At 40.1% G+C, this 23,950-nt stretch overlaps 1 protein-coding gene across 9 annotated transcripts in view; it reads right to left on the reverse strand.

The window, feature by feature from the left end:
* frmpd4 (FERM and PDZ domain containing 4) overlaps positions 1-23,950 on the reverse strand; it is a 765,355-nt gene that overhangs the window by 69,528 nt on the left and 671,877 nt on the right. For all 9 annotated transcript variants that reach the window (XM_043700607.1, XM_043700601.1, XM_043700602.1 and 6 more), the window contains one exon: positions 17,597-17,642. In XM_043700607.1, coding sequence (XP_043556542.1) covers positions 17,597-17,642 — 46 coding nt within the window. The remainder of the gene's footprint in view (positions 1-17,596; positions 17,643-23,950) is intronic.

The following is a 23,950-nucleotide window of genomic DNA, read 5'->3' on the forward strand; positions in this document are numbered from 1 at the left end:
CTTTCAATTTTATTCTGTAACTTTGTGTTTTCCTTACTTTCTAGTTATACCTGTAGTGGGGCTAATGGGTGATCCTTCCCAAAGTTTATGCATCAATTTGTTAAGACCTCTCATCACAGCCCTCACCCCCACTACTTCATCACACTTGCCGTTTCCTCTTTCAGGGAATCACCTCACAATAAAATACCTAAGCGTCGCAGATCAATAAGAGTTGGTCATAATTTTCACAAATCTGGCATCAAGTGCCAATGATCAGAAGGCATAGGGCGCAGAATTAGCCCATTTTGCCCACCGACTCCACTTTAACATTCATACAGTCATAGAGTACCAGCCTCCACCACATCCTCTGGCAGCTCATTCCATACATGTACCACCCTCTGTGTGAAAAAGTTGCCCCGTAGGTCTCTTTTGTCTCTTTCCCCTCTCACCCTAAACCTATGCCCTCTAGTTCTGGACTCCCTGACCCCAGGGAAAAGACTTTGCCTATTTACTCTATCGATACCCCTCATAATTTTGTAAACCTCTATAGGGTCACCCCTCAGCCTCCGATGCTCCAGGGACAACAGCCCTAGCCTATTCAACCTCTCCCTAAAGCTCAAATCCTCCAACCCTGGCAACAGCCTTGTAAATCTTTTCTGAACCCCTTCAAGTTTCACAACATCTCCTTAAAGAATTCTAACAGACTTACTGGGTTTGACCTTACTTTGATGAAGTAGTGCTGATTCAGCACTATTTTACCATGCATTTCCAAGTACTCTGCAATCTCACGCTTAAAAATGGACTCTACGATTTAACTAACAACTGCGATCAGGCTAACTGGCTTATAATTTCCCTCCTTCAACAGGGGTATTTCAATGGTCGGTTTCCAGTTCTCTGAGACCATCCCTGACTCCAGTGATTCTTGAAAAATCACCACCAATGCCTCCACAATTTCCCCAGCTTGCTCCTTCAGAGCTCGGTGGTATTGCCCATCTAATCCAGGTGATTCATCCACCTTCAGAACTTTCAGCTTCGCCAGCACCTTCTCCTTCGCTACTACACTCACCTCTGCCGCCTGACTCTGTTGAAGTTCTCGTATGCTACTGGTGTTTTCCTCCAAGAAGTCTCTTGCAAAGTGCCTTTTCAGTCCTTCTGCTAGCTCTTTGTTCTCCATTACTATTTCTCTGGCTCATTTTCCAGTGTCCAATTTCAAGTTTCGCCTTTCTCTCATCTTTTATATATGTAAAAATAACTCATGCAATCTTATTTTATATTACTCGCTAGCTTACCCTCATATCTCATCTTCTCCACCCTTCACTGCTTTTTAGTTTTCTGTAGGTTTTAAAAGGCTTCCAAATCCTCTGGTTTCTCACTAATCTTCACCATTTTGTTTGCTTTTTCTTTTGCTTTTATGCTGTTCCTGACCTCCCTGGTCAGCCATGGTTGCTTCTTCCTCCCCCTTAATATGTTTCTTCTTCCTGGGGATAAATTTTTACTATGTCTCCCAAATTATCCCCAGAAACTCCTATCACTCTTCTTAATCAAACATTCTGCCTACAACAACAAATACATTGAACATGAGCAACTTTTGAAGGGGCGGCACGATGGCTCAATGGTTAGCACTGCTGCCTTACAGCTCCAGAGACCTGGGTTCAATTCCTACCTTGGGCGACTGTCTGTGTGGAGGTAGCACGTTCTCCCTGTGTCTGCATGGGTTTCCTCCGGGTGCTATGGTTTCCTCCCACAGCCCAAAGATTTGCAGGTCAGGTGAATTGGCCATGCTAAATTGCCAATACTCAAAGGGAAATGGGTCTGGATGGTTTACTCTTTAGAAGGTCAGTGTGGACTTGTTGGGCTGAAGGGCCTGTTTCCACGCTTCAGGGAATCTAATCTTTCACAGGATGTGGGTGTCCACTGGCAAGGTCAGCATTGATTGACCATCCCCTATTACCCTCAAAAAGGTGATCAAAATAATAAAGCAATCAGTGCTAGTTCTGTAGATGGTATGTGAAAAACTGAAGGCGCATTTCAACATCACATATGGAAACTGAGTAATTTTACATGTCAAGGTAGTTTTTTCGTTAATGGATATGTAACAACAGCTTAACAATTTAGTGATGACAATGGCCAATTAGGTTGACAATATACTTTTCGAATCTCAACTAAAGAAAGCTTTTCTCTTTTTCAGAAACAAGTTTCATATTCTAGAATGAGGCTGACATACTTAAGGTTACACAGTGTTTGCTGATTGTAGTGGCACCATTCTACATTTTCGTCACAGTTTGTGACGGACAACTCAAAACAGAAGACATTGTAATTTGACAAGACTGAGCTCTTGTTGATTTCTTATAGACTAATGAAAGTCTGCCTGCAAATAAATTCAAACATAAGTTTATTGTAAATAAGTTAATTCAAGCAATAAAAACTTTAAAACCTACATGTGTACATTATTGTGGTTTCAGTGATTAATGTGTTTCACAAAGTTCTGAAGTTCACACAATCCAAAACATACAATAATAAAGCAATCAGTATCACCCTCAGGTGGGCTTCTGACTCCATAAACTTTCTATCTATTTTCAAATCGGTAACAATGCCTGTCTGCACTTTTCTCAGGCTTACTTGTATCGCAGTACCCATCTTATGTCTTTATTTCTTCCAGCCTACTTCAATGCTTTCCAGGTTAAGCTCCAACTTACCATTTTCCATAAATTTAAGCTCATTCAACACTGCTGCAGCTATCCTAACCCATGCTCTGTCCTCTTGCAAATCTGGTAACACTGAATGTAGAATCTTCATCTTCGTGTTCAAATCCCTCCGTGGTATTGCTGTCGCTCTCCCTGAGACCTCGTCCAGTACCCCAGGCTTTTCAAGATCCCCATGACTCTTGTACAGCCCCAATTTTTATTTGCTCCACAATTGCTTGTCAAACTATCAGCTGCCTAGATTGCATCTGCTCTGAAATTCTTTCCCTAAACAATTTTACATCTCTACGTCTCTAACCAGTCTGTAAAACTGACCTCTTCGACTAAGCATTTTATCATCTGCCCTAATATCTCTGTCATTGTCAATTTTTGGAATAATGTTGTTGTGAAGTATCTTGGGATGTTCTATTATGTTAAAAACACGATGTGTTGTTATTTAATTACTCCACAGAAAGTTGCAAATGTGCTTCTAAAAGTTTCCTTGTCTTTGCTAGTACATGTTTGTTATTTCCATGTCAAATAGATTCAGCAAGCAGTATCTCAGGCTAACAATGTCTAAACAAACCATTAGCCATTACTTACAGTCCTGACCAACTGAAACCAATCCAACCTCGCACAGAGCAGAGTCTAAGGCAGCAGCCTTATATCTAGTTTAGGGGTTTTTGGGGTAGTGCCCCTACCTTTGAGCCAGAAGGCTGAGTTCAAGTCCTAACTTGCCCCAGAAGTAACTTACCTGAACAGATTAATTTAAAAATATCGACGGTGATGGTTTGCTGTTGTATCAGATGGTGCGTTTATCGAAGAAGTGATTAGATGAATCCCAAATGAACATCCTTTGACTTTTCCTCATTGTAATTACATAAACATTTTTAACACTTGTACTATTTAAAATAAAAGCTTTGATTTTTATCTCCTTGGAATTAATTGAAGAAATAAAAATGGTGTGTCAACTAATTCTTTTTGATCTCGGGAAATCAAAAGATTACTTTCTGTCCTTACCCAAGATGATCCTACACTATGCAACTAATTTACTGCAAATTATCTGCTGTCCAATGTGTAACTTTCATAGGAGGACTAAAACTGGATCTATGATTGCATTTGATAAGTTTCACCAAATACAAAGCAACTTAAAAGATCTACAAGATTGATGTGAGACAAATAAATGGATGTCTAGAGTTACATGTTGCAATATTGAAATGGGTTTCATACTTTTCCTTTCAATTTAGCTAATGCATCAAACCTAAACTGTTGCTTCTTGATAAATTACCTGAAAATAACTTATAAATAGTCAGTTCCTATGTTGGGCACATGTGACTTGAAAAACCAAAATCTTATTGCTATTCAAATATCTAATAGACTGATCTGAAACTCCTCTTTCCATCTTTTTAACAAAAACATAACATTTATTTTAACTAGGTTAAATATAAGAGAAGGAATTTCAAACCCAGCAAGTTAAAAAGTCATATATTAATACCCCTGGCATAATTTCTGGGCCATCCTGTTCAATGAACTTTCATAAGCAGATTAACCATGGTCTGAGGCCCAAGAAGCTCTTTGTGCAGATTAATATCGGAGACCCTTAAGTCTTTGTACATTCATTAACTCTGAGGCCCATGAGATTTAGAACACAAATTACATGTTCTGTAAGCTTCAGGAAGCAGAATAATCAATAGCACACAAGCAAATCGGAACTCACAGTTGGGCCGTATTTAGCTCTAACCAGCTGTAGTGCTTATACAATGCTTTCACGCATTTGTGCATATGATGGGGTAATCACTTTATTCCGCAGCCCCCTAAAGTAGTAAGCTTGCTTATTGCAAAAGTGCAATAATAATTCCCTGGGCATTAGTTGCCTTTTAGAAATCAAGAAGTCTTGTTCCAATTATGCAATATATATATATTTTTAGTCATAACGGTGATTCAGTGGGAAGAGTCAGACACAATGAAAATAAGATCAACTTCTCCACAGTTATGAATTTGATTAATAATATATGTGCATGGGCAGAAGAACATATAGATTGTATACTCACTCACTGTATACCCATCTCAATGCACCATGACTACGCAACCAAAGAAAATAATTGCAATCTTAATTACAAGCTGCGGAATTCCTTGGAGCACAGCCAAGGATATTGCTTTTCACATCTCTGCCACAATGCTCAGCAAGCGTATTGTACTTTGTGTTTATCAAAAACCCTTCAGGAAAACCCATTTCTGCTGATGGATTTCTTGTCGACTGTGGATTGAAGAAAGCAGTTTTGACTGTGTTATGGCACCAATGCTCTTCATTTCGTCTTATTACCACTGCTAGCTAGATTTCAAAGCAAATTATAAAATAGCCAATGTGAGTCTTGCATATCCTGGTCACAAATCTTCCCTAATATTAAAGCAGCAATACAAACCCACATTTCTCATACATACAGGCCAATCACAAAACAGGACTAATTTGGCATTCAACGCGAGAGCAGCAAATCGGTTTAAAGTTGCTGTACTGCACACTTCTGGATGAAACCACCCTCTGATGCTACCACTGCTCACCCTGACCTGTTGGCCCTTCCATAATGTTCACTTTTGAATAGCATCCATACATTCTAGGTCCTATTGAAGATATCATGGTCTGGACTGTAGCTAGATTTACAGGTGGTGTTGTCTCTCCCTTTATTGTTGCTATCTCAGCTGAAATTCTTTTCACGGCTGATCTGCCCACTCTGCGTTGGTGCAGAATTTCTCATCATTAAATCTCACAGCAGCCACCCCATCCCTTTAGCTCTTCTGTTACCTCTGTCCTTCTCTCACATTATCGTCTTTTATTAACACTCCCATCTCTCCTTTAATATTCAATGTTTTTATCACCAATACACATTCTATCTCATGTTTCTTACCAAGATATCTCCTTCATCCCTTAAATTGACTAATTCATTATCCTCAGTCATTTTGCCCTCCATCAGAGTTCACATTTCCCCCTCTTCTGTCAAGTCATTGTCCTCATTTCTCTTCTCCCCCCGCCCCACCCATTCAGCTCCTACCCATATTCACCGTCAGCTCTCAATCTTGCCAGCCCATATGACTTCTCTGGAATCATCCAATCACAAATACGGCTATCTCAAACCACATCAGTGTCTATAACCCCACTCATATCTTCTTTCTTGCTTCAAACCACACTTTATTCTACATCTACAAACTCCTCCATATCACTTTCAGTCTTCCAATTTTCCAGTTTTTGACCGTATTTTCACAGTGATCAAGCATCCCTTCTCTCTACATTAGATGCTCTAATCTCCAGAAAATCCCTTACTCTTTCCCATACTACCTTTTCTCCTCCTAAATCCTTTACATTCACTCTCTTAAGTCTCAGGAATACTGAGTTGAATGTAGATGATGTGCATGTTGACTGTTCATCACTGGCTCTGACTAGACTACATTCAGCACTACCAGATGCTGTTTTACACGGCTAAAGTGGACCATTAATCTAGTACCATCTGTGATTGTGAAGATAACCTGCAACATCTTTTCTCTAGCACCAAACATTTCCTTCAAGTCATTTCCTCTGCCTGCTCCATTCTTATATCCAATAACAAATTCAAGAAGTTCATGGACTCTTTTGTAAATAAAATTGAGACCAACTATTGAACTGCCGCTGTTATGTTCCTCCTTTCCTTCTCTCACTAAGCCAAGCTTTCCAATAGGTTCCTACCATCAGCCCCACAATAGGTATAAGTAGAGAGTAGGAAAAAAAATCAAAAAACTAAGGCTTACTCAATGACAAAAACAGGTGATAGGCCAGTGGTTTGGGAATTTGTTTTGTGTGAAAAAGCAGTAAATGACCAAAAACGATTAATAAAAATGGAGAAAAATGACATTGAAAGCAAATTGGCAACAAATACAAAAACAAAGCTTCTATGGGTATATGAAAAGAAAGAAAGAAATGTATGGGAGCCTTGGAGGATGCAACTGGGGAAACTGAAAATGGGGTACATGGAAAGGTCAGATAATATAGGCCAATATTTTGCAATGGTCTTCACAGTGGAGGACATAAAAAACATCCCAAAGATAACAGATAAACAAGGTGTGCTAACGGAAGGAAAGAGTTTGGAGCAGTTCTATCATGAGGGACAAATTATTTGAAAAACAAGCAGCACAAAAGGCAGACAAGTTGCCAGGACCTGTGGCCTGCACCCAAGAGCTTTAGAAAATGTGTCTGCAGAGAGAGTGGGGGCACAGGTCAAAATATTCGAGAACTTACTGGATACCATGAGGGTTCCAGCAGATTAGGAAACTGTTAATATATTATTCCTGTTCAAGAAAGGATGGGGACAGAAAGCAGGAAATAGTAGACCAGTTGGCCTGATAGCTGTCACTGGGGAAACATTACAGCCTATTACTAAATAAGAAATAGCTGTGTGTGTAGAAACACTTAACATAATAAAACAGAGTTAACATAGTTTTGTGATAGGGAAATCATTATTGACAAATTTGCATGAGTTTTTCTAGGATACAGCAAACAGAGTTGATAAAGTGGAACTCGTAGATGTACAGTAGCACATTTAAATTTTCAGAAGAGTGAAATTCAGTAGGGTGCTGCATAGAAGCTTCTGGCATAAGAAATTAATTCAAAGAATGGGGGGGAGGATAATTCAACAGCATAGACTGAGGGTTAGCAGCACATGAAAGGAAGTGTTGATTTTAATGGATCTTTTTCAACTTGGAAAGACATCACAAGTGGAATGCCATAAGAATTGATTTGGAGATGGGAAAGAGTGTCATGTATCCAAATTTGCTGACTAGACAAAAATAGATGGGAGGGCATATTGTGATGAGGACACAGGAATCTGTAGGTGGAATGGGACCAGTTGGGTCACTCTTTCAGGAGCTGGTACAGGCATGATACATTGAATGGCCTCCTTTTGTACTGTAAGGTTCTATATAGGTAGGTAGGGTGAGTGGAAAAGAACATGACAGATGGTGTTTACTGTAGGAAAGTGTAAGGTCATGCACTTTAGAAGGAAGAATCAAAAGCCAGACTATTATTTAAATGGAGAGATACTTATGAGTGTCGCAGGAAAGGTCTGGGTGGTGTTGTGCATGAAACATAAGATTAGCATGCAGGCACAGCAAGTAATTGTGAAGGCAAATGTAACTTTGATCTTCATAGTGAGAGATTTTAAAAACAGTAGTCTTGTTGAAACTGCACAGGTTGTTGAGTACAAATCTAGGTACTAGAGGTTGCACTGTTCAGCTGGAATGCACCCTTTTTGGTCACTAAGATTTGAAAAACTGATAGTTGGCTGGGTAGAAGGCTTTGTCTTTGATCCTCTTGACTGTCTGAGGTCTGTGCATCCTTTTAAACTGAAGGATCTTTAATTTCTTGGATTTCCTTTGTCGAGGATGTCTTGCTGGATGAAAAGTGGCATTTGCATCTTTGCAGTGTCCTGAATCATTGGACAATATTCCTCCCTTCTCAACAGTGGCTTCCATGCAGATATATGCACCACATCTTCAATTTGAGTCAGCAAATTTATATTTTCAATCTGCCTATAGATTTGTACATGTAGACTCTTTGCTTCAACTTATTGGTTGGTTTGGACATTTTCATTTGCTGTCTGCTGTTGTATTATTACTAAGCCAATATGCTCCCTTCCTCAAATCTTCTATTTGAAGATTGATTCTTGCTTAACATGATCTGTGACACTGCTTTTGAGAATTTTTCTTGGGAAGATAAGGAAGTCAAGTATTCTGCTTCAAATTGCCTATTCCAAGTCACCTCAGCATCCAACATCAGATTTGAATCTGTCATAGCTATCTATTCACCAAGCTGTGTTGCACATTGAGTTACATTAGTTCAAGATTTGTCCATTAGCTTAAGTGAGGTGTATTATTCATTGGCTCTATCAATGCAAGCACTTCCTCACAAAACTTGCTCATATTTGCAGTATGAACTCTCCTCAGTGTTGCTTACCTTGGGAAACATTTCTACCAATCCCGTATAATCATATTGACCGTACGAAACAAAATTCTTATACCAACTTAACTAAACTCAATGTAACTTTAGCTTTTATTGCTAGAGATTTTAAAATAGTAAAGTCTTGTTGAAACGATGCAGGGTGTTGAGCACAAACTCGGGTGACTAGAGGTTGCACTGTTTTCCTGTAAATCAATGGTTGCAAAACATCAAATCTCAATGAATTCTGCATTCTGTTTGAGTTCACCATGAGTTGATGAATCCCTATGAAATCTTCTACTGGCTATAATTTAATTGATTGTTCATTGACTAGCTATTCTCTGACACTAACCCATTTAAACTGGAAAAAGATTGAGGTCAAGACATTCATTCATACTTGAGTGAGAATCTGTGAAGTATTTTTACGTTTACTACTCTTTGGTATCCCCTACATTGGAGAGTTACTTTTAAAATACATTTAATCTCTAGTGCTATGCCTCTTAGTATATGGGATTGCATTATTGCCAGCTGTGGACAATGTTTTCTTGCCAATGCTTCACTATCTAATAATACTATCTGCTGATATTTGCTCCAGGGTCTAAGTTGAAATCTACGACGTAGCCATTGACATAAATTTCAACTTTCCACAAAGCCATATCCAAGTCCACCTCATTAACATTTTTGGATGGGTAGCTTTTTGGATTTTTGCTTTTTAAATGAGTGTGTCCTATGTTAGCACATATTCTGCATGAGTCCTATTGTGTGACATGTGCCAGAAAGGATTTATTTTCTTCAGCTTGGTGCTGTCTGCTCTTGGGAAGCTTCTTTGTTCCACACAGTGGTATCTATTCTACACACTGTAATGGTTTCTCATGCGTGCTGCTTGCAGTTTTGCACCTTAAGAATTGAACTGACTCTTTTAATATCCTGTGGCAAAGTTGTGTTTCTCCTCTGGAGACTGAAATGTGTTACTTCTTCACTAAGATGTAGACATAATTTATTAAATCATTTATGAATCTTCCTGGATGCTTAACTCTCCTATTAAGTCTTGTACTTGCGAGAATGTTATTTGTTCGAAGGTTGAAGTGAGTGTTCAAGGTTTTCCGTCCCTCTTCAGAAATAGCTCTTGCTTCTTTTATGCCTTGGTAAGCTATTATATCATCAGTTATACTTGCAATGAAACATAAAAGTATATTTACTTGTGCAACTTCTGATTTAGTATTTAATTTGGAAGCTATTCTGGATCTTAAGAATTGTTTTTAACCATGATGTCCAAAGATATTTAGTATATCTTTGACATTAAATCTTATTGAAAACAGAATTTCAAATGCCAGGTTTTCCTAATGCTGTCATAGCTTTTATTTTGCAGTAATAGATATTCAGCTGCTTTACGCTGCTATACTGGAGTATTTTCACATGTTTTGCAGCCAAAATGGATAATTCCTACCTTTTTTTCTGGCTCCACTGGATGAATCCTGCTACTTGTGGTCTGTATAAATCATTCCTGTTTCCTTAGTGACTATACTGAATGAATCTCACTGCCTGCAGGTTTAATAAATGATCTCCACTATAATCATGGTTTACTAAATAACTCCCATTATTTATGTCCTTAAGAAATGAATCCTACTTCCTTTATCCTTTTTCTGTCTGGGTCCTGCTGTCTGCAGCTCCAATAATTTCTCTTTAATTTCAGTTGACATAAGTAGGGAAGATGTGTTGGGTAGGCTAGAGGTTATTAAAGGAGACAAATCCCCAGGACCAGATGGGATCTATCCCAGGTTGCTGATGGAGGCAAGAGAGGAAATAACTGGGGCCCTGACAGATATCTTTGTGGCATCCTTAAATGCAGGTGAGGCGCCGGAGGACTGGAAGGTTGCTCATATTGTCCCCCTGTACTAGAAGGGTAGTAGGGATATTCTGGGTAACTACAGACCAGTGAGCCTGACTTAGTGGTGAGAAAGTTGCTGGAGAGGGTACTGAGGGATAGGATCAATTTATATTTAGAAAAGAATGGGCTTATCAGTGATAGGCAACATGGTTTTGTGTGGGGGAGATTGTGCCTTTCCAACTTAAGTGTTCCACAGGGGTCAGTGTTGGGGCCACTGTTGTTTGTAATATACATAAATGATCTGGAAGAGGGCACTGTTGGTATGATCAGCAAGTTTGCAGGTGACACGAAGATTTGTGGAGTAGCAGAAAGGATAAGGGACTGTCAAAGAATACAGGAGGATATAGATAGACTGGAGAGTTGGGTGGAAAAGTGGCAAATGGATTTCAATCCAGACAAATGCGAGGTGATGCATTTAGACAAGACTAATTCTAGAGCATATTATACAATGAACGGAAAGGCCTTGGGAAAAGTTGATGGGCAGAGAGATCTGGGAGCGCAGGTCCATTGTACCCTGAAGGTTGCTGCACAGGTGGATAGAGTGGCCAAGAAGGCATATAGTATGCTTGCCTTCATTGGATGGGGTATTGAGTATAAGAGCTGGCAAGTCATGTTAAAATTGTACAAGACATTGGTTCGGCTGCATTTAGCATACTGTGTACAGTTCTGGTCGCCACATTACCAAAAGGATGTGGAAGCTTTGGGGAGGGTGCAGAGAAGGTTTATGAGGTTGTTGCCTGGTATGGAAGGTGCTAGCTATGAAGAGAGGTTGAGTAGGTTTGGTTTATTGTCATTAGAAAAAATGAGATTGAGGGGGGGACCTGATTGAGGTTTACAAAATCATGAAGGGTTTAGACAGGGTGGATATAGACAAGCTTTCTCCCAGGGTGAAGGATTCAATAATGAGAGGAGACCCTTTCAATGTGAGAGGTGGAAAGTTTAAGGGGGATACACGCGGCAAGTACTTCACACAGAGGGTGGTGGGTGGCTGAGATGCGTTGCCAGCAGAGGTGGTAGAGGCAGGCACGGTAGATTAATTTAAGATGCGTCTGGACAGATGCATGAGTAGGTGGGGACTAGAGGGATGCAGATGCTTAGGAATTGATCCGGCATTGGGGTTCATTCAGACATCAGCCTCTGATGTTGTTTGCTGTCTGAATGAACCCCAATGCCAGATCACTCCGATAGACCACTGCTCTGTGATGCAGTCTGCATCTGCTCAGGAGTTCTTAATTTCCTTTTTCCCAGGAAGCTGATAACTACCATACGAGTACCACAACTATTACCAGGTCTGATTTGGAGATGCTGGCGTTGGACTGGGGTGTACAAAGTTAAAAATCACACAACACCAGGTTATAGTCCAACAGGTTTAATTGGAAGCACACTAGCTTTCGGAGCGACGCTCCTTCATTACCTGATATCAGGTGAAAGCTAGTGTGCTTCCAATTAAACCTGTTGGACTATAACCTGGTGTTGTGTGATTTTTAACTTTGTATTACCAGGTCTGAAATGCTTTTATAGTTCTCTGTAGATCCTTCATTGTTGGGTCTCATCAGGAAGATTTCTCCTGAAAGGTTCTTAAATCTTTACTCTTCCTGCTGCTGACTATCTGCTTGAGCAAATGACTTAAAGCTACAGATGTTGAGAGTCCTTCACACTTCCTGCCAGCAAATGGTATGAGGCAGCTGAACAAAATCCATACTGTTCACCTTGTGCTGCTTAACCAAGTCTGCTCATCATGCATCAGATTTGTTGCCAACATCCTCTTTAGGGACCGATAGCGTCACCTTGCTCTTGTATGGTAGGGCAAAATTTGCAGGTCTAACTACAAGAGGCTCTTGTATTGAGCAACAAACAGTTTATTGCATTTTTGGCACAGTTACTGAGTGTGCGTTGATATGAGAGACTATGTAGAGGCCCTGGACATTAGAGAGTACTCCTCCAAGATCCTAACCTGTTTTGCCCACGATCCCATCTGGTGTCATCATGGTGGGTGGGGCTTCAGAGACTTTATTATTAATCTTTCAAATTCATATACAGCTGAGTCTGGGCATGTGCAAGAGAGACAGTCAATGTCTGTGTGGAGAGAGGGCATGTGCTTGTTGGAAAGAAATTGTATCATTTTGTGTGTGAGAGAGTGTGTGTGTGTTGAGACAGAAGAGGTGATGGCATTTGTTGTGTGTGTGTGTGTGTGTGTGAGAGAGAGAGGGAGAAAAACTGTGACAGAATGCATATAAGTTATCTTGAGACTGAGCCACACCCCTTTTTCTTCTTCCTCCCTCCCCACAAAGCAGGCTGGGAAAGGAGGAACACTCAGATTAAAAGACAACCCAGTTCTGTCTGCCACATTTGTGTGAATTACACTGGTATCAGCTCAGAATGTTCATCACCAGAGATGAATGCAAGGTCAATGTTAGTTAAACCCAGCACCTTAGCTTGGCCTCAGCCTCCATCCATTCATTCCCTGATGACCTGATCTTTTACTCTTTCCAGCTTCATTTTTTTTTAAAACAAAAGTGCTAAGAAAGATTTTATAAATTAGCTCTGCTGCTTGGCACTCTTAATACTGATTTTATTAATGACTCTTTCTAAAAAAAATCATTTTCTTTTGTTTTCTTAAATTATTGTTTAATATAGTGCCAAACTTCATAGTTCTGAAATCCACTTTGAGTGAGGAAAATATAGAACTGTGGGTCCTAACAGACAATCCTGCTTAAAGAATAGATAATGTCAGTATCTGCTGTGAGTGATGATGTTTCTCTGTCAGTTTCTTCTCCCTTCTCTTGTTCTTTTGCTCTCCTACTTCTTGTTTCTACATTACTGCTTGGCTCGGTTACAGTTTGTGCACAGCAGAGAGGCAAAAAGCAGGGAATTCATTGAGAAAATCCAGCAGGAATGGTGTGGGCTGGTGAGGGTGTGAAGAGGTGAGCAAGCATATGGTGCATGCTTACTTTCTGAAACCTGACAATCAAAAGAGAAGGGGAGGTGATAGAGAAAGCAGGTGTTTTCCATGCTTCCAGCTCCACCACTGGCCATGTTCTCTGTTAGAGTGTGTACCTGTCCCACAGTGGCTAAGTGTTCCAAGATAAAAGGGAGGATGTGCTTCTTAGAATGTTGTGAGTGTATATGAGTATGAGGTGAAAACTCCATGAGGAACGAATTATGGTCATTAAAGATTGTTGGTAAGTGAGCAGCAAAGAGTTAGTAGCAAATAAGCATTGTGTGTAGTATTTGAAGATGTATTTTCTGAGTTTGACCAATTTGAGAGAGCTGCCTGCACTGGAACTGACTGGAGTCAGTCAGTCATGGAGTATGCTCTTCCTGTTCATTTTCAAGCCATTACAAGTTTTACAGACTTTGACATATACGAAGATTGGTCATGTAAATTCAGATGACTCACAGGTAATGGAGTAGATACACTTGTTAAAACAATGGTCAGTTGGTGTGAGTGAAATCGTTATAAAAATAAGCAGTTTCTATAAAATGCTCTCCAAATCCACTGTTTCTTGTAAGATTTTACATTTGGACTTATGGAAATGTATTTGAGGGACAATTTAGACTAAAACTTCACTTTGAAAAGACTGTGCAAGTTTGAGTGCAATTTTGAGTCATATTACCAGATGCACCCAAAGCAAAAACTCAATCATCTTATGTCTGGTTCTCTTTTCATTCACACCCATGCATAAAAATACAAATGTTACATGTTGTTTGGATCTTGAAAGAAAATTCTGCTTTAATATCTGACCTGGAAACAACATTCTAAAATCTGTCCCTTTCCTATCATTGTGAACTTAGAACAGGAGCTTGTTGTTATTGTCTGTTGTCAAGGAAGAGAGAAAATTCAGCATTTGTCCTGCCCCTTGTAAGCACCAGCACAGCTATAAAGAAGCTGGAGGATACAATTAGAGAACTTGAGGAGGTTGCATGGAGTGAATCACAGTACACATCTGAGAAATACCAAATGGTAGTAGCTTAGGAGCAGAACGCACCTGCTGCCCAGATGGCCATACAACTGCCATCAATGACCCCTCTATTTTGGGAAACATAGCTGTGTAGTGACAGTGGGCAGCTTTATCATGCTGTTAGTGCTGTTCAACGAAACAGAGATTGCAGTGTTTAGGTGCTGACCTAAGCATTGATGCCTATTTCATACATTTGAGATGATTTTGACACAAGTGCCTGATATGCAGATTTCCTAAGGGCGTGATCTTATTTCTGCCTTGGTATAATTTGAATGAGTCAAGATTAGAGTGGTGCTGGAAAAGCACAGCAGGTCAGGCAGCATCCGAGGAGTAGGAACATCGACGTTTCGGGCAGGAGCCTTTCACTCAGATACACTTAGTCGTGAAGGGCTCCTGCCTGAAACGTCGATGTTCCTGCTCCTCGGATGCTGCCTGACCTGTTGTGCTTTTCCAGCACCATTCTAATCTTGACTCTGATCTCCAGCGTCTGCAGTCCTCACTTTCACCCCATAACTTGAATGAGGTTGGGCTCCCTTTCCTGAGCTGTTGTGCTAGATGGGGCTGTCACTTGTTGCAACAGGAGGAAGAGGCAACTGCCAAAGTGGCTGTTTTCTTTTGGTAGTCCTTCCGATGCTCACCGACATTCTGAAACAGAACCCCCTTTCCTTGACTCTCTGGTGCCAACTTCACTGATCAATAGATCCCAAAGGTGTGGGCCTCCTGTCCACTGTAAACATTGGGAAAATGTGGGAAATGGGAGGCCAACGGAGATTTGCACTGTGTGGACTTGGAACCAAAATATTGGGAAGGAAGACATAAATTTCTACCAACTGAGCTAAAATAGTAAAACCACTCTGCAAACCCTAACAACTGAACATAATGGGCTGGTGTGTGTGTGAGGGACACTTGGCTGCTGCTTGACCAACACCCATTCCCCCAGACACATTAAAGACTGTTTCCCCACTGCAACAATATAGTGGGGATGGCCTAATGGAGGTGACAATGGAACTTCCTTCAACTGCAGGTATAGACTGCATCATTTACTGACAACACTTATGACCTTTGAAGGCAAGTTGCTGCAGACTGATGCTCCATCATCCCTACATACATCTTGGGAGGGAATGCTCCTTTCACAAAGAAACCTATAAGGTGAGGAGATGAATAAGGATAAATAAGAATAAAATTAAAAATTAAAATCTTGACATGAATGTTAACATTATAATATGAAGTGCCAGGGTTACATGACGTTGATATGTTCTCATCATGACAAATTGTTTGTGAAAGAAACAGCATGACAAAAATAATTCATGACTAAGGGTATCTGAGCGATGGTGCAGGATGAAATCAAAAGACATTTTTCAAGTAATATTATGGAGTACAATATTCTTGAAGACTGCAACGTGTGCAGGATATATTTCAGTACTAATGGAACACTTCCCTGCCATACAGTATTTTATTGGCTAAATTATATTGGACAGTGTTATCGTACAAGACATAAATCATGATGGCACAGAACTTTCACCGGAAACAATGTGCAAAACTGAAAAACCAGCAATCGATGTTGTGCTAGTGTACTATGTTAGTGATGGGAATGGAAGATAAATCTGAAGAATGCTTTGACCAATTAGGTAACCCAAATCCAAAAGTATAAGTCTGGCTTTGAAGACCATTAAATTAGTTTATCGTTATTATAACCCTTGGGTCTCCATTGCTTGTCTTACCCTGTTAGTAACCCATTTCTGAACAAGGGTCATCGGACCTAAAACGCTAACTCTGCTTTCTCTCTACAGATGCTGCCAGACCTGTTGAGGTTTTGCAGCAATTTCTGTTATTGTTTCTGATTTCCAACATCTGCAGTACTTTTGTTTTTTTTTCTTTCATGTTAGTAACTTAATGTATTTCTCAACTCCATGGAGCACCATTGTGAGGGTTCAAGTTTTTTTTCCCTATATTTATGCCGAGATCCAATGCTGGAATAATTCCATTGACATCTTCAAACATATAGCTTACATAACATGTTACAATATGTCCACAGACTCTCTTCAATAACTCTTCACTTCATTCACTATAGAAGTAAAAGCAGATCATTTGGATTCAAAACACTTCAAATCAGGAGAGAATAGCAGACCATTTATAATTGTTCATATTACCGTAAAGTTATAAATTTCATTTAATAAACAGACACTTTAAAGCTATATTTGAGCTTCATTGCTAGGGCTTTAAAAAAGTAGCACTGCTGTTCAAATTCAAATATAGAGTGAGAACTTATGATGGTAAACTTTCATCCTTAGAATTCCTGGGACAATATATTCTTGTGTTCACGGTGAATATCAGGAATTTAAATGCATTCTATCCAATCACTTACTGTCTATTACTGCACAGCAGTACTGGATCTCAGCTATTGCTGATTGTTGGACTCTTTCTTATAAGTCAGAAACGTGTGGACCTAATCCTCAATATAAAGACTTGAGCACAAAATTCAGGCTGACATTTCAAAGATGTCACTTTTCAAATGAGATGTTAAACTAAGGCCTCATCTTGCATTTGCAGGTGCACATAAAATATCAAATGGCACTATTTTGATGAAAATTATTTTCAGTGTTCTGGTCAATATTTATATCTCAATCAACATCAGTAAAACAAATTGTTTGGTCAATATCTCATTGCTGTTTGTCAGAGCTTTTAATAGGTAAATTTGCTGCGGTGTAGCCATTGCAAAAGTATTAAACCACCTCTAAAGCTGTTTGGGAATACTATTACTCATTCATGGGATGTGCCATTGCTGGCAAGGCCAGAACCTGTTGTCCATCCCTAATTACCTTAAGCAGTTGCTATCTTCTTGAATCTTTGCAATTCATTTGGTATAAGTAAACTCAAAGTACTGTAATAATGAAAAGTGCGACCAAAATGCACAGATTTCTTTTTATTTCTGACTGAAAAATCAGAGGGTGGCAATTTTGCCCAAATTTCCAAAATGCTCCCGCAAATGTTCCAAGATGAAAGTTTACCACAAAATGCCATGTTGTTTTATGAATATTTGCAAAGAGAAATCTCAATTCTTGCATGAGCGAGACAGAAAAACAGAAGTAACAGATAATAAACACATTAAAAGCAGGCCTATACTTACAGGGTATGGCTGAACGACTGTCAAAATGATTGATTCCTTGCAACTCCTGTGGAGGTAGAAAAAATACAACTGCGGTATTTCTTTTTACAGTATCTGTGAGATTTCAACCTCACATTGTGAGTTTGTTTACAGCTCAAAGCATTTATCCCAATGGCCTTGACAATTCCTTTTAACAATAAGAAAACAAAAATCAATAAACATTGATGAAAAAGGAATTGGCTTATGCACCTGTGGAACGGAACGGCACAAATAATGGTGCACATATTGAGATGCACCTCCTGTACTAAGGAGCAGACTAATTGCCTTAAACTCAGCAAATAAAGAGGCTATCACTTGGTTTTGGGGATTTACATTCACTAAATGAGAAAAAAGCATGGCCTTGTTTGGATTTCATTTTACTGCTGTGAAATGAATTGCTCTGCTGCCTGATAGTTCACTTGCAAACAGATTATCCTGAAATCCCCTTTTGCTTATAGAGTCTTACAGCGTGGAAACACACCATTCTGTCCAACATATCTGCACTGACCAGACATCCCAATCTGACCTAGTCCCATTTACGTTGGGATATTTTGTATAAGAAACTTATTCTGTAGCAGTGTCGTGTTGGACTCGAAATATTAACTCTAATTCTCTCTTGGATGATGCCAGGCCTGCTGGGTTTTTCAAGTACTTACTGTTACTTCATCACAAATAGTTGAAGAAAGTAACTCTCTATTTACATTTAAAAGAAAGTGCTGGAAGACCAGTGGAGAGAGCAAAGTCATACTAACGTTTCAATTTGACGACTATTCAAACTTCCATTTAACATCGGCTACCTCTGAATTAAATTTCACAGATTCTGACCAACGTGTGGCAGAAAAGGGACATATTTGTATGTCATTAACTCTATATCAGACAAATCCTTACATGTGAAACAAAAGCAACTTCAGTCAGTTAAATCTTTCACGAAAGCCATGACTTTGTGTCCAATACAAGTAGGCTCTAAATTAGACCAGGACAACAGGGGTACTTGCCCTAGATGGATGTATTTTTTTTTTTAAATTATCACCACTTTGTTTCAGAAATAAATTCATTCATTAACTGCAAGTTAGCCAGGACTTGCTGTTTGAAATGTTGATGATTGCAAGTTAACAGACAAAGGAAGAGACAAACGAAATGACGTTTGATAGCTGGACCATGAAGCATAGCATATGCAGGAAGGTGGAAATAATTACTCACAATTACACAAGCATTAATTTCAATCGAATAGCTGCAAAATGAATGGATTTCCTAGCATAAGTGACACATTGTTCTTCAGCCTCGGTTCTCTTCAGGGATATGAAGGTGAGTGTCAAATCTGAGACAGGAAGCCGGTGGCGTGATGAGGTGAGTTTCTGCTGGAGCTGGAGTGAATATGAACTGCTGGCTGCTGTCCAGCCGCCAGCCATATGCAGTGTGTGGCTTTGAGAGAGCCTGCTGGCACCAAGATGAGTAACAGGGGTGGAGGAATTCACATTTTTAGAATTGGAATGGTGGGGCAGGGGATGGATTGGGAGGGGAGTTCAGGAGCAGCGGGAGGTTTTAAAAAGAAGTCCCAGATTTTAATGGCTCACATAAGAAATGTTGAATATGATATATTTCTGGCCCTCAGATGTTTAATAGATAAGAGATTACATTTTCTGTAATTTACAAGACTGCTTCTGTCTATTAGTTAACCCATGAATAGAACAGATGACCACTGGATGAGGCGTTTTGCATATTTTGAGAGATCACTGGTTTGAGAAAACCTGGAGGTTGCAGGAGCTCGATGTGGGATTGAAGCTGGGTTGTTTGAGTAGCCATGAGTTGGCTTTCTTATTTTGAGGTCTACCAGCACTATTAATGGCACATATTTGCTGGATCCAGCTAAGTTCTCCTCCTTTCTGATGCTAGATTTCCCAAGCCCTGAGGAACATGATCTCAAGTAGGTTGCTAGAATTTGAGGCACACACCGTCATTAACACCCGTAATAATAATCCGCTTGTCCAAAATATGCCGATTAGTTAGTTTAAGCAAAGTTACTAATGATGGGTTTATTTGGTAGGTGGTGGTTGGAGCATGCAGAGGCATGTTGTAACCAAGCAGATTGGAGTGTGTGATGCATATGTCACTGTTAACTGTTGTTGATGGCAGCAGTAGTGACAGTAGGCAAGAGAGCTTTGAGGAGGACAGAAACAAAGCAAGATTAGGAGAGCCAAACAACAAAATTACCTTGATTGGACAGACTGACTCTGTGAGGGATAGGATAGAATTGATGGAAAGAATGGGGATGACAAAAGCAGGATGGGGATGGCATAGAATGAAGGAATGGCAAAAGAGGATGGTATTAGTTAAATGTGGAAAAATGGCAGAGACAACTATTTGATAGAATTTATTATTTGAAAGATATCCTTTGTTAAAAGTAAAGCTTCATTAGGTTTGAATGAAATGGAAGCTTAGCAAAATCCGTCAGATGAATTAAAGTAACACATCAGCACTGAATCAATGCATAAAGAGAATGTAATAGTTTCGGTCTCCCGCTGAGTATCTTCACACTGTGCTCCAGTAGCAACGTCACCACTCAAAACTAGACCCAAATAAGTAGCAGTGATAAGGTTATTACAAAAATTGAATCCCAAACAAAGACTTTTTTCATGGAATAAAGCTGGAGTTAGGAAGCTGCTTTCTACTATGATAAAATTATTATTGTCAGATTTCAAGTAATTAGAACGTGTATTCTTCAAATGGTATTGATCTCATTAGCTGTAAGCTTGCTTTTAAACTCAGGAGAAAACAGTTCCAACAAGCGAAGAACAAATAACTTTACTATTGTGTTAACTCAACTCAATCATGCAGCTCTTCCTTGAGGTTTTGTTTTGCCCTGACTGGTTGATGTTCTGTATCCACAAAACTAAAAGAAAACTTTTCACAAGGAAGCTTCAAGCTAATCAACAGCCAACCAACCTGTTCTGAAAATTCTGTTCATATTTTTTCCAATTGTGACAAATTCCCCAATAAAGGCTGAGACAATCAATCACCAATATTCTAAATAAAAGAACCTATACCATCCTTTTAAAAAAAAGTCCATTAATCTTTTCATCTAATGTTAATAGATACCTTTTTTGGAAAAAGTCACAATCTAGATTTGCATCCTTACCAAACATTAATCAGTTTCTCCTCTGGCCATGCCCCACCTGTCGACCAGGTTTTAATGAAATCCATTAATTAGCTTTTTGAGATATATTGTAAGGTGTTTTCTCTTTTGGTCAGGTACACCAAGAAGGGAGAACTCCTTAACCAAAAACACCACTCCCTCTCCTCTTTTGCCTCCCTTTCTATCCTTCCTTTTGCATCTGTACCTCATAACATTTAATCTGCCAGTCCAGTCCATCCCTGAGCCATGTTTCTGTAATAGCTATGATAAACCAGTCCCATGTTCTCAACCATGCCTTAAGTCCATCCACTTTACCTGTCAGGTCACTTACATTGAAGTAAATGCAGTTTAATTTATTAGTCTTATCTTGTTCTTTGACAAGCTCTCGTCTGCCTTGACTTGCTCTGCTTATCTACTGTATTAGCCTTAGAGAATGGTGGTGGTGGGATGTTTTTCAGACTGGAGGTCTGTGATCAACGGTGTGCTACAGGGATCAGTGCTGGGTCCACTATTTTTCATCATTTACATAAATTGTTTGGATGTGAATATAGGAGGTAGAGCTGGAGATTTTGCAGATGACACCAAAATAGGAGATGGAGTGGACAATGAAGTAGCTTACATGGGAACCTTGATCACATGGGCCTGACTTGTTGTACTTTTCCAGCACCACACTTAGAGATGTACAGCATGGAAACAGATCCTTCGGTCCAAATTGTCCATGCCGACCAAATATCCCAACCCAATCTAGTCCCACCTGCCAGCACCTAGTCCATATCCCTCCAAACCCTTCCTATTCATATACCCACCCAGATGCCTTTTAAATGTTGCAATTATATGAGCCTCCACCACTTCCTTTGGCAGTTCATTCCATACACGTACCACCCTCTGCGTGAAAAAGTTGCCCCTCAGGTCTCTTTTATATCTTTCCCCTCTCATCCTGAACATATGTCCTCTAATTCTGGACTCCCCCACCCCAGGGAAAAGACTTTGCCTATTTATCCTATCCATGCCCTTCATGATTTTATAAATCTCTACAAGGTCACCACTCAGCCTTCAACACTCCAGGGAAAACAGCCCCAGTCTATTCAACCTCTCCCTATGGTTCAAATGCTCCAATCCTGGCAACATCCTTGTAAATCTTTTCTGAACCCTTTCAAGTTTCACAACATTCTTTCCAATAGGAAGGAGACCAGAATTGCACGCAATATTCCGGAAGTGGCCTAACCAATGTCCTGTATAGCAGCAACATGACCTCCCAACTCCTGTACTCCATATTCTGACCAATAAAGGAAAGCATACCAAATGCCTTTTTCACTATCCTATCCACCTGCAACTTCACTTTCAAGGAGCTATGAACCTGCACTCCAAGGTCTCTTTGTTCAGCAACACTCCCTCCGTCCTTATCATTAAGTGTATAAGTCCTGCTAAAATGTGCTTTCCTAAAATGCAGCACCTCATATTTATCTAAATTAAACTCCATCTGCCACTTCTCGGCCCATTGGCCCATCTGATCAAGACCCCGTTGTAATCTGATATAACCTTCTTTGCTGTCCACTACATCTCCATTTTGGTGTCATCTGCAAACTTACTAACGATACCTCTTATGCTCACATCCAAATCATTTATATAAATGATGAAAAGTAGGGTGGCACAGTGGCTAGCACTGCTGCCTCACAGCACCAGTGACCCAGGTTCAATTCCAGTCTTGGGTGACTGTCTGTGTAGAGTTTGTATGTTCACCCTGTGTCTGCATGGTTTTCCTCCAGGTGCACCGGTTTCTTCCCACAATCCAAAGATGTGCAGGTCAGGTGAATTGGCTATGCTAAATTGTCCATAGTGTTCAGGGATGTGTAGGTTAGGTCCACTAGTCAGGGGTAGATGTTCAGTAATAAGGTAGGGGAATGGGGTTGGGTGGGATACTCTTCGGAGGGTCAGTGTGGACTTGTTGGGCCAAAGGGCCTGTTTCTACATTGTAGGGATTCTATTCTAGTGGACCCAGCACCGATCCTTGTGGCATTCCACTGGTCATAGGCCTCCAGTCTGAAAAACAACCCTCCACCACCACCCTCTGTCTTCTACCTTTGAGCCAGTTCTGTATCCAAATGGCTCGATCTCCCTGTATTCCATGAGACCTAACCTTGCTAACCAGTCTCCGATGGGGAAACTTGTCAAACGCCTTACTGAAATCCATATAGATCATGTCTACCGTTCTGCACACATCAATCCTCTTTGTTACTTCTTCAAAAAATTCAACCAAGTTTGTGAGACATGGCTTCCCACGCATAAAGCCATGTTGACTATCCCTAATCAGTCCTTGCCTTTCCAAATACTTGCCCACCACTGATGTCAGGCTCACTGGTCGATAGTTCCCTGGCTTGTCCTTGCTACCTTTCTTAAACAGTGGCACCACATTAGCTAACCTCCAGTCTTCCAGAACCTCACCTGTGACTATCGATGATACAAATATCTCAGCAAGAGGCCCAGCAATCACTTCCCGAGCTTCGCACAGTGTTCTAGGATACACCTGATCAGGTCCTGGGGATTTATCCACCTTTAACCGTTTCAAGACATCCAGCACTTCCTCCTCTGTAATATGGACATTTTTCAAGATGTCACCATCTATTTCCCTACATTCTAAATCTTCCATATCCTTTTCCCCAGTAAACTCTGATGAAAAATACTTGTTTAATACCTCCCCCATCTCCTGTGGCTCCACACAAAGGCCGCCTTGCTGATCTTTGAGGGGCCCTATTCTCTCCCTACCTATCCTTTTGTCCTTAATGTATTTATAAAAACTCTTTGGATTCTCCTTAATTCTATTTGGCAAAGCTATCTCATGTCCCCATTTTGCCCTCCTGATTTCCCTTTTAAGTATACTCCTACTTCCTTTATACTCTTCTAACGATTCACTCGATCTATCCTGTCTATACCTGACATATGCTTCCTTCTTTTTCTTAATCAAACCCTCAATTTATTTAGTCATCCAGCATTCCCTACACCAACCAGCCTTTCCTTTCACCCTAACAGGAATATACTCTCTGACTCTTGTTATCTCGTTTCTGAAGGCTTCCCATTTTCCAGCCGTCCCTTTACCTGCAAACATCTGCCCCCAGTCAGCTTTCGAAAGTTCTTGCCTAATACCATCAAAATTGGCCTTTCTCCAATTTAGAACTTCAACTTTTAGATATGGTCTATCTTTTTCC

The sequence above is a fragment of the Chiloscyllium plagiosum genome, chromosome 12 (genome assembly GCF_004010195.1).
Source record: "Chiloscyllium plagiosum isolate BGI_BamShark_2017 chromosome 12, ASM401019v2, whole genome shotgun sequence".
NCBI classification, from domain to species: domain Eukaryota; kingdom Metazoa; phylum Chordata; class Chondrichthyes; order Orectolobiformes; family Hemiscylliidae; genus Chiloscyllium; species Chiloscyllium plagiosum.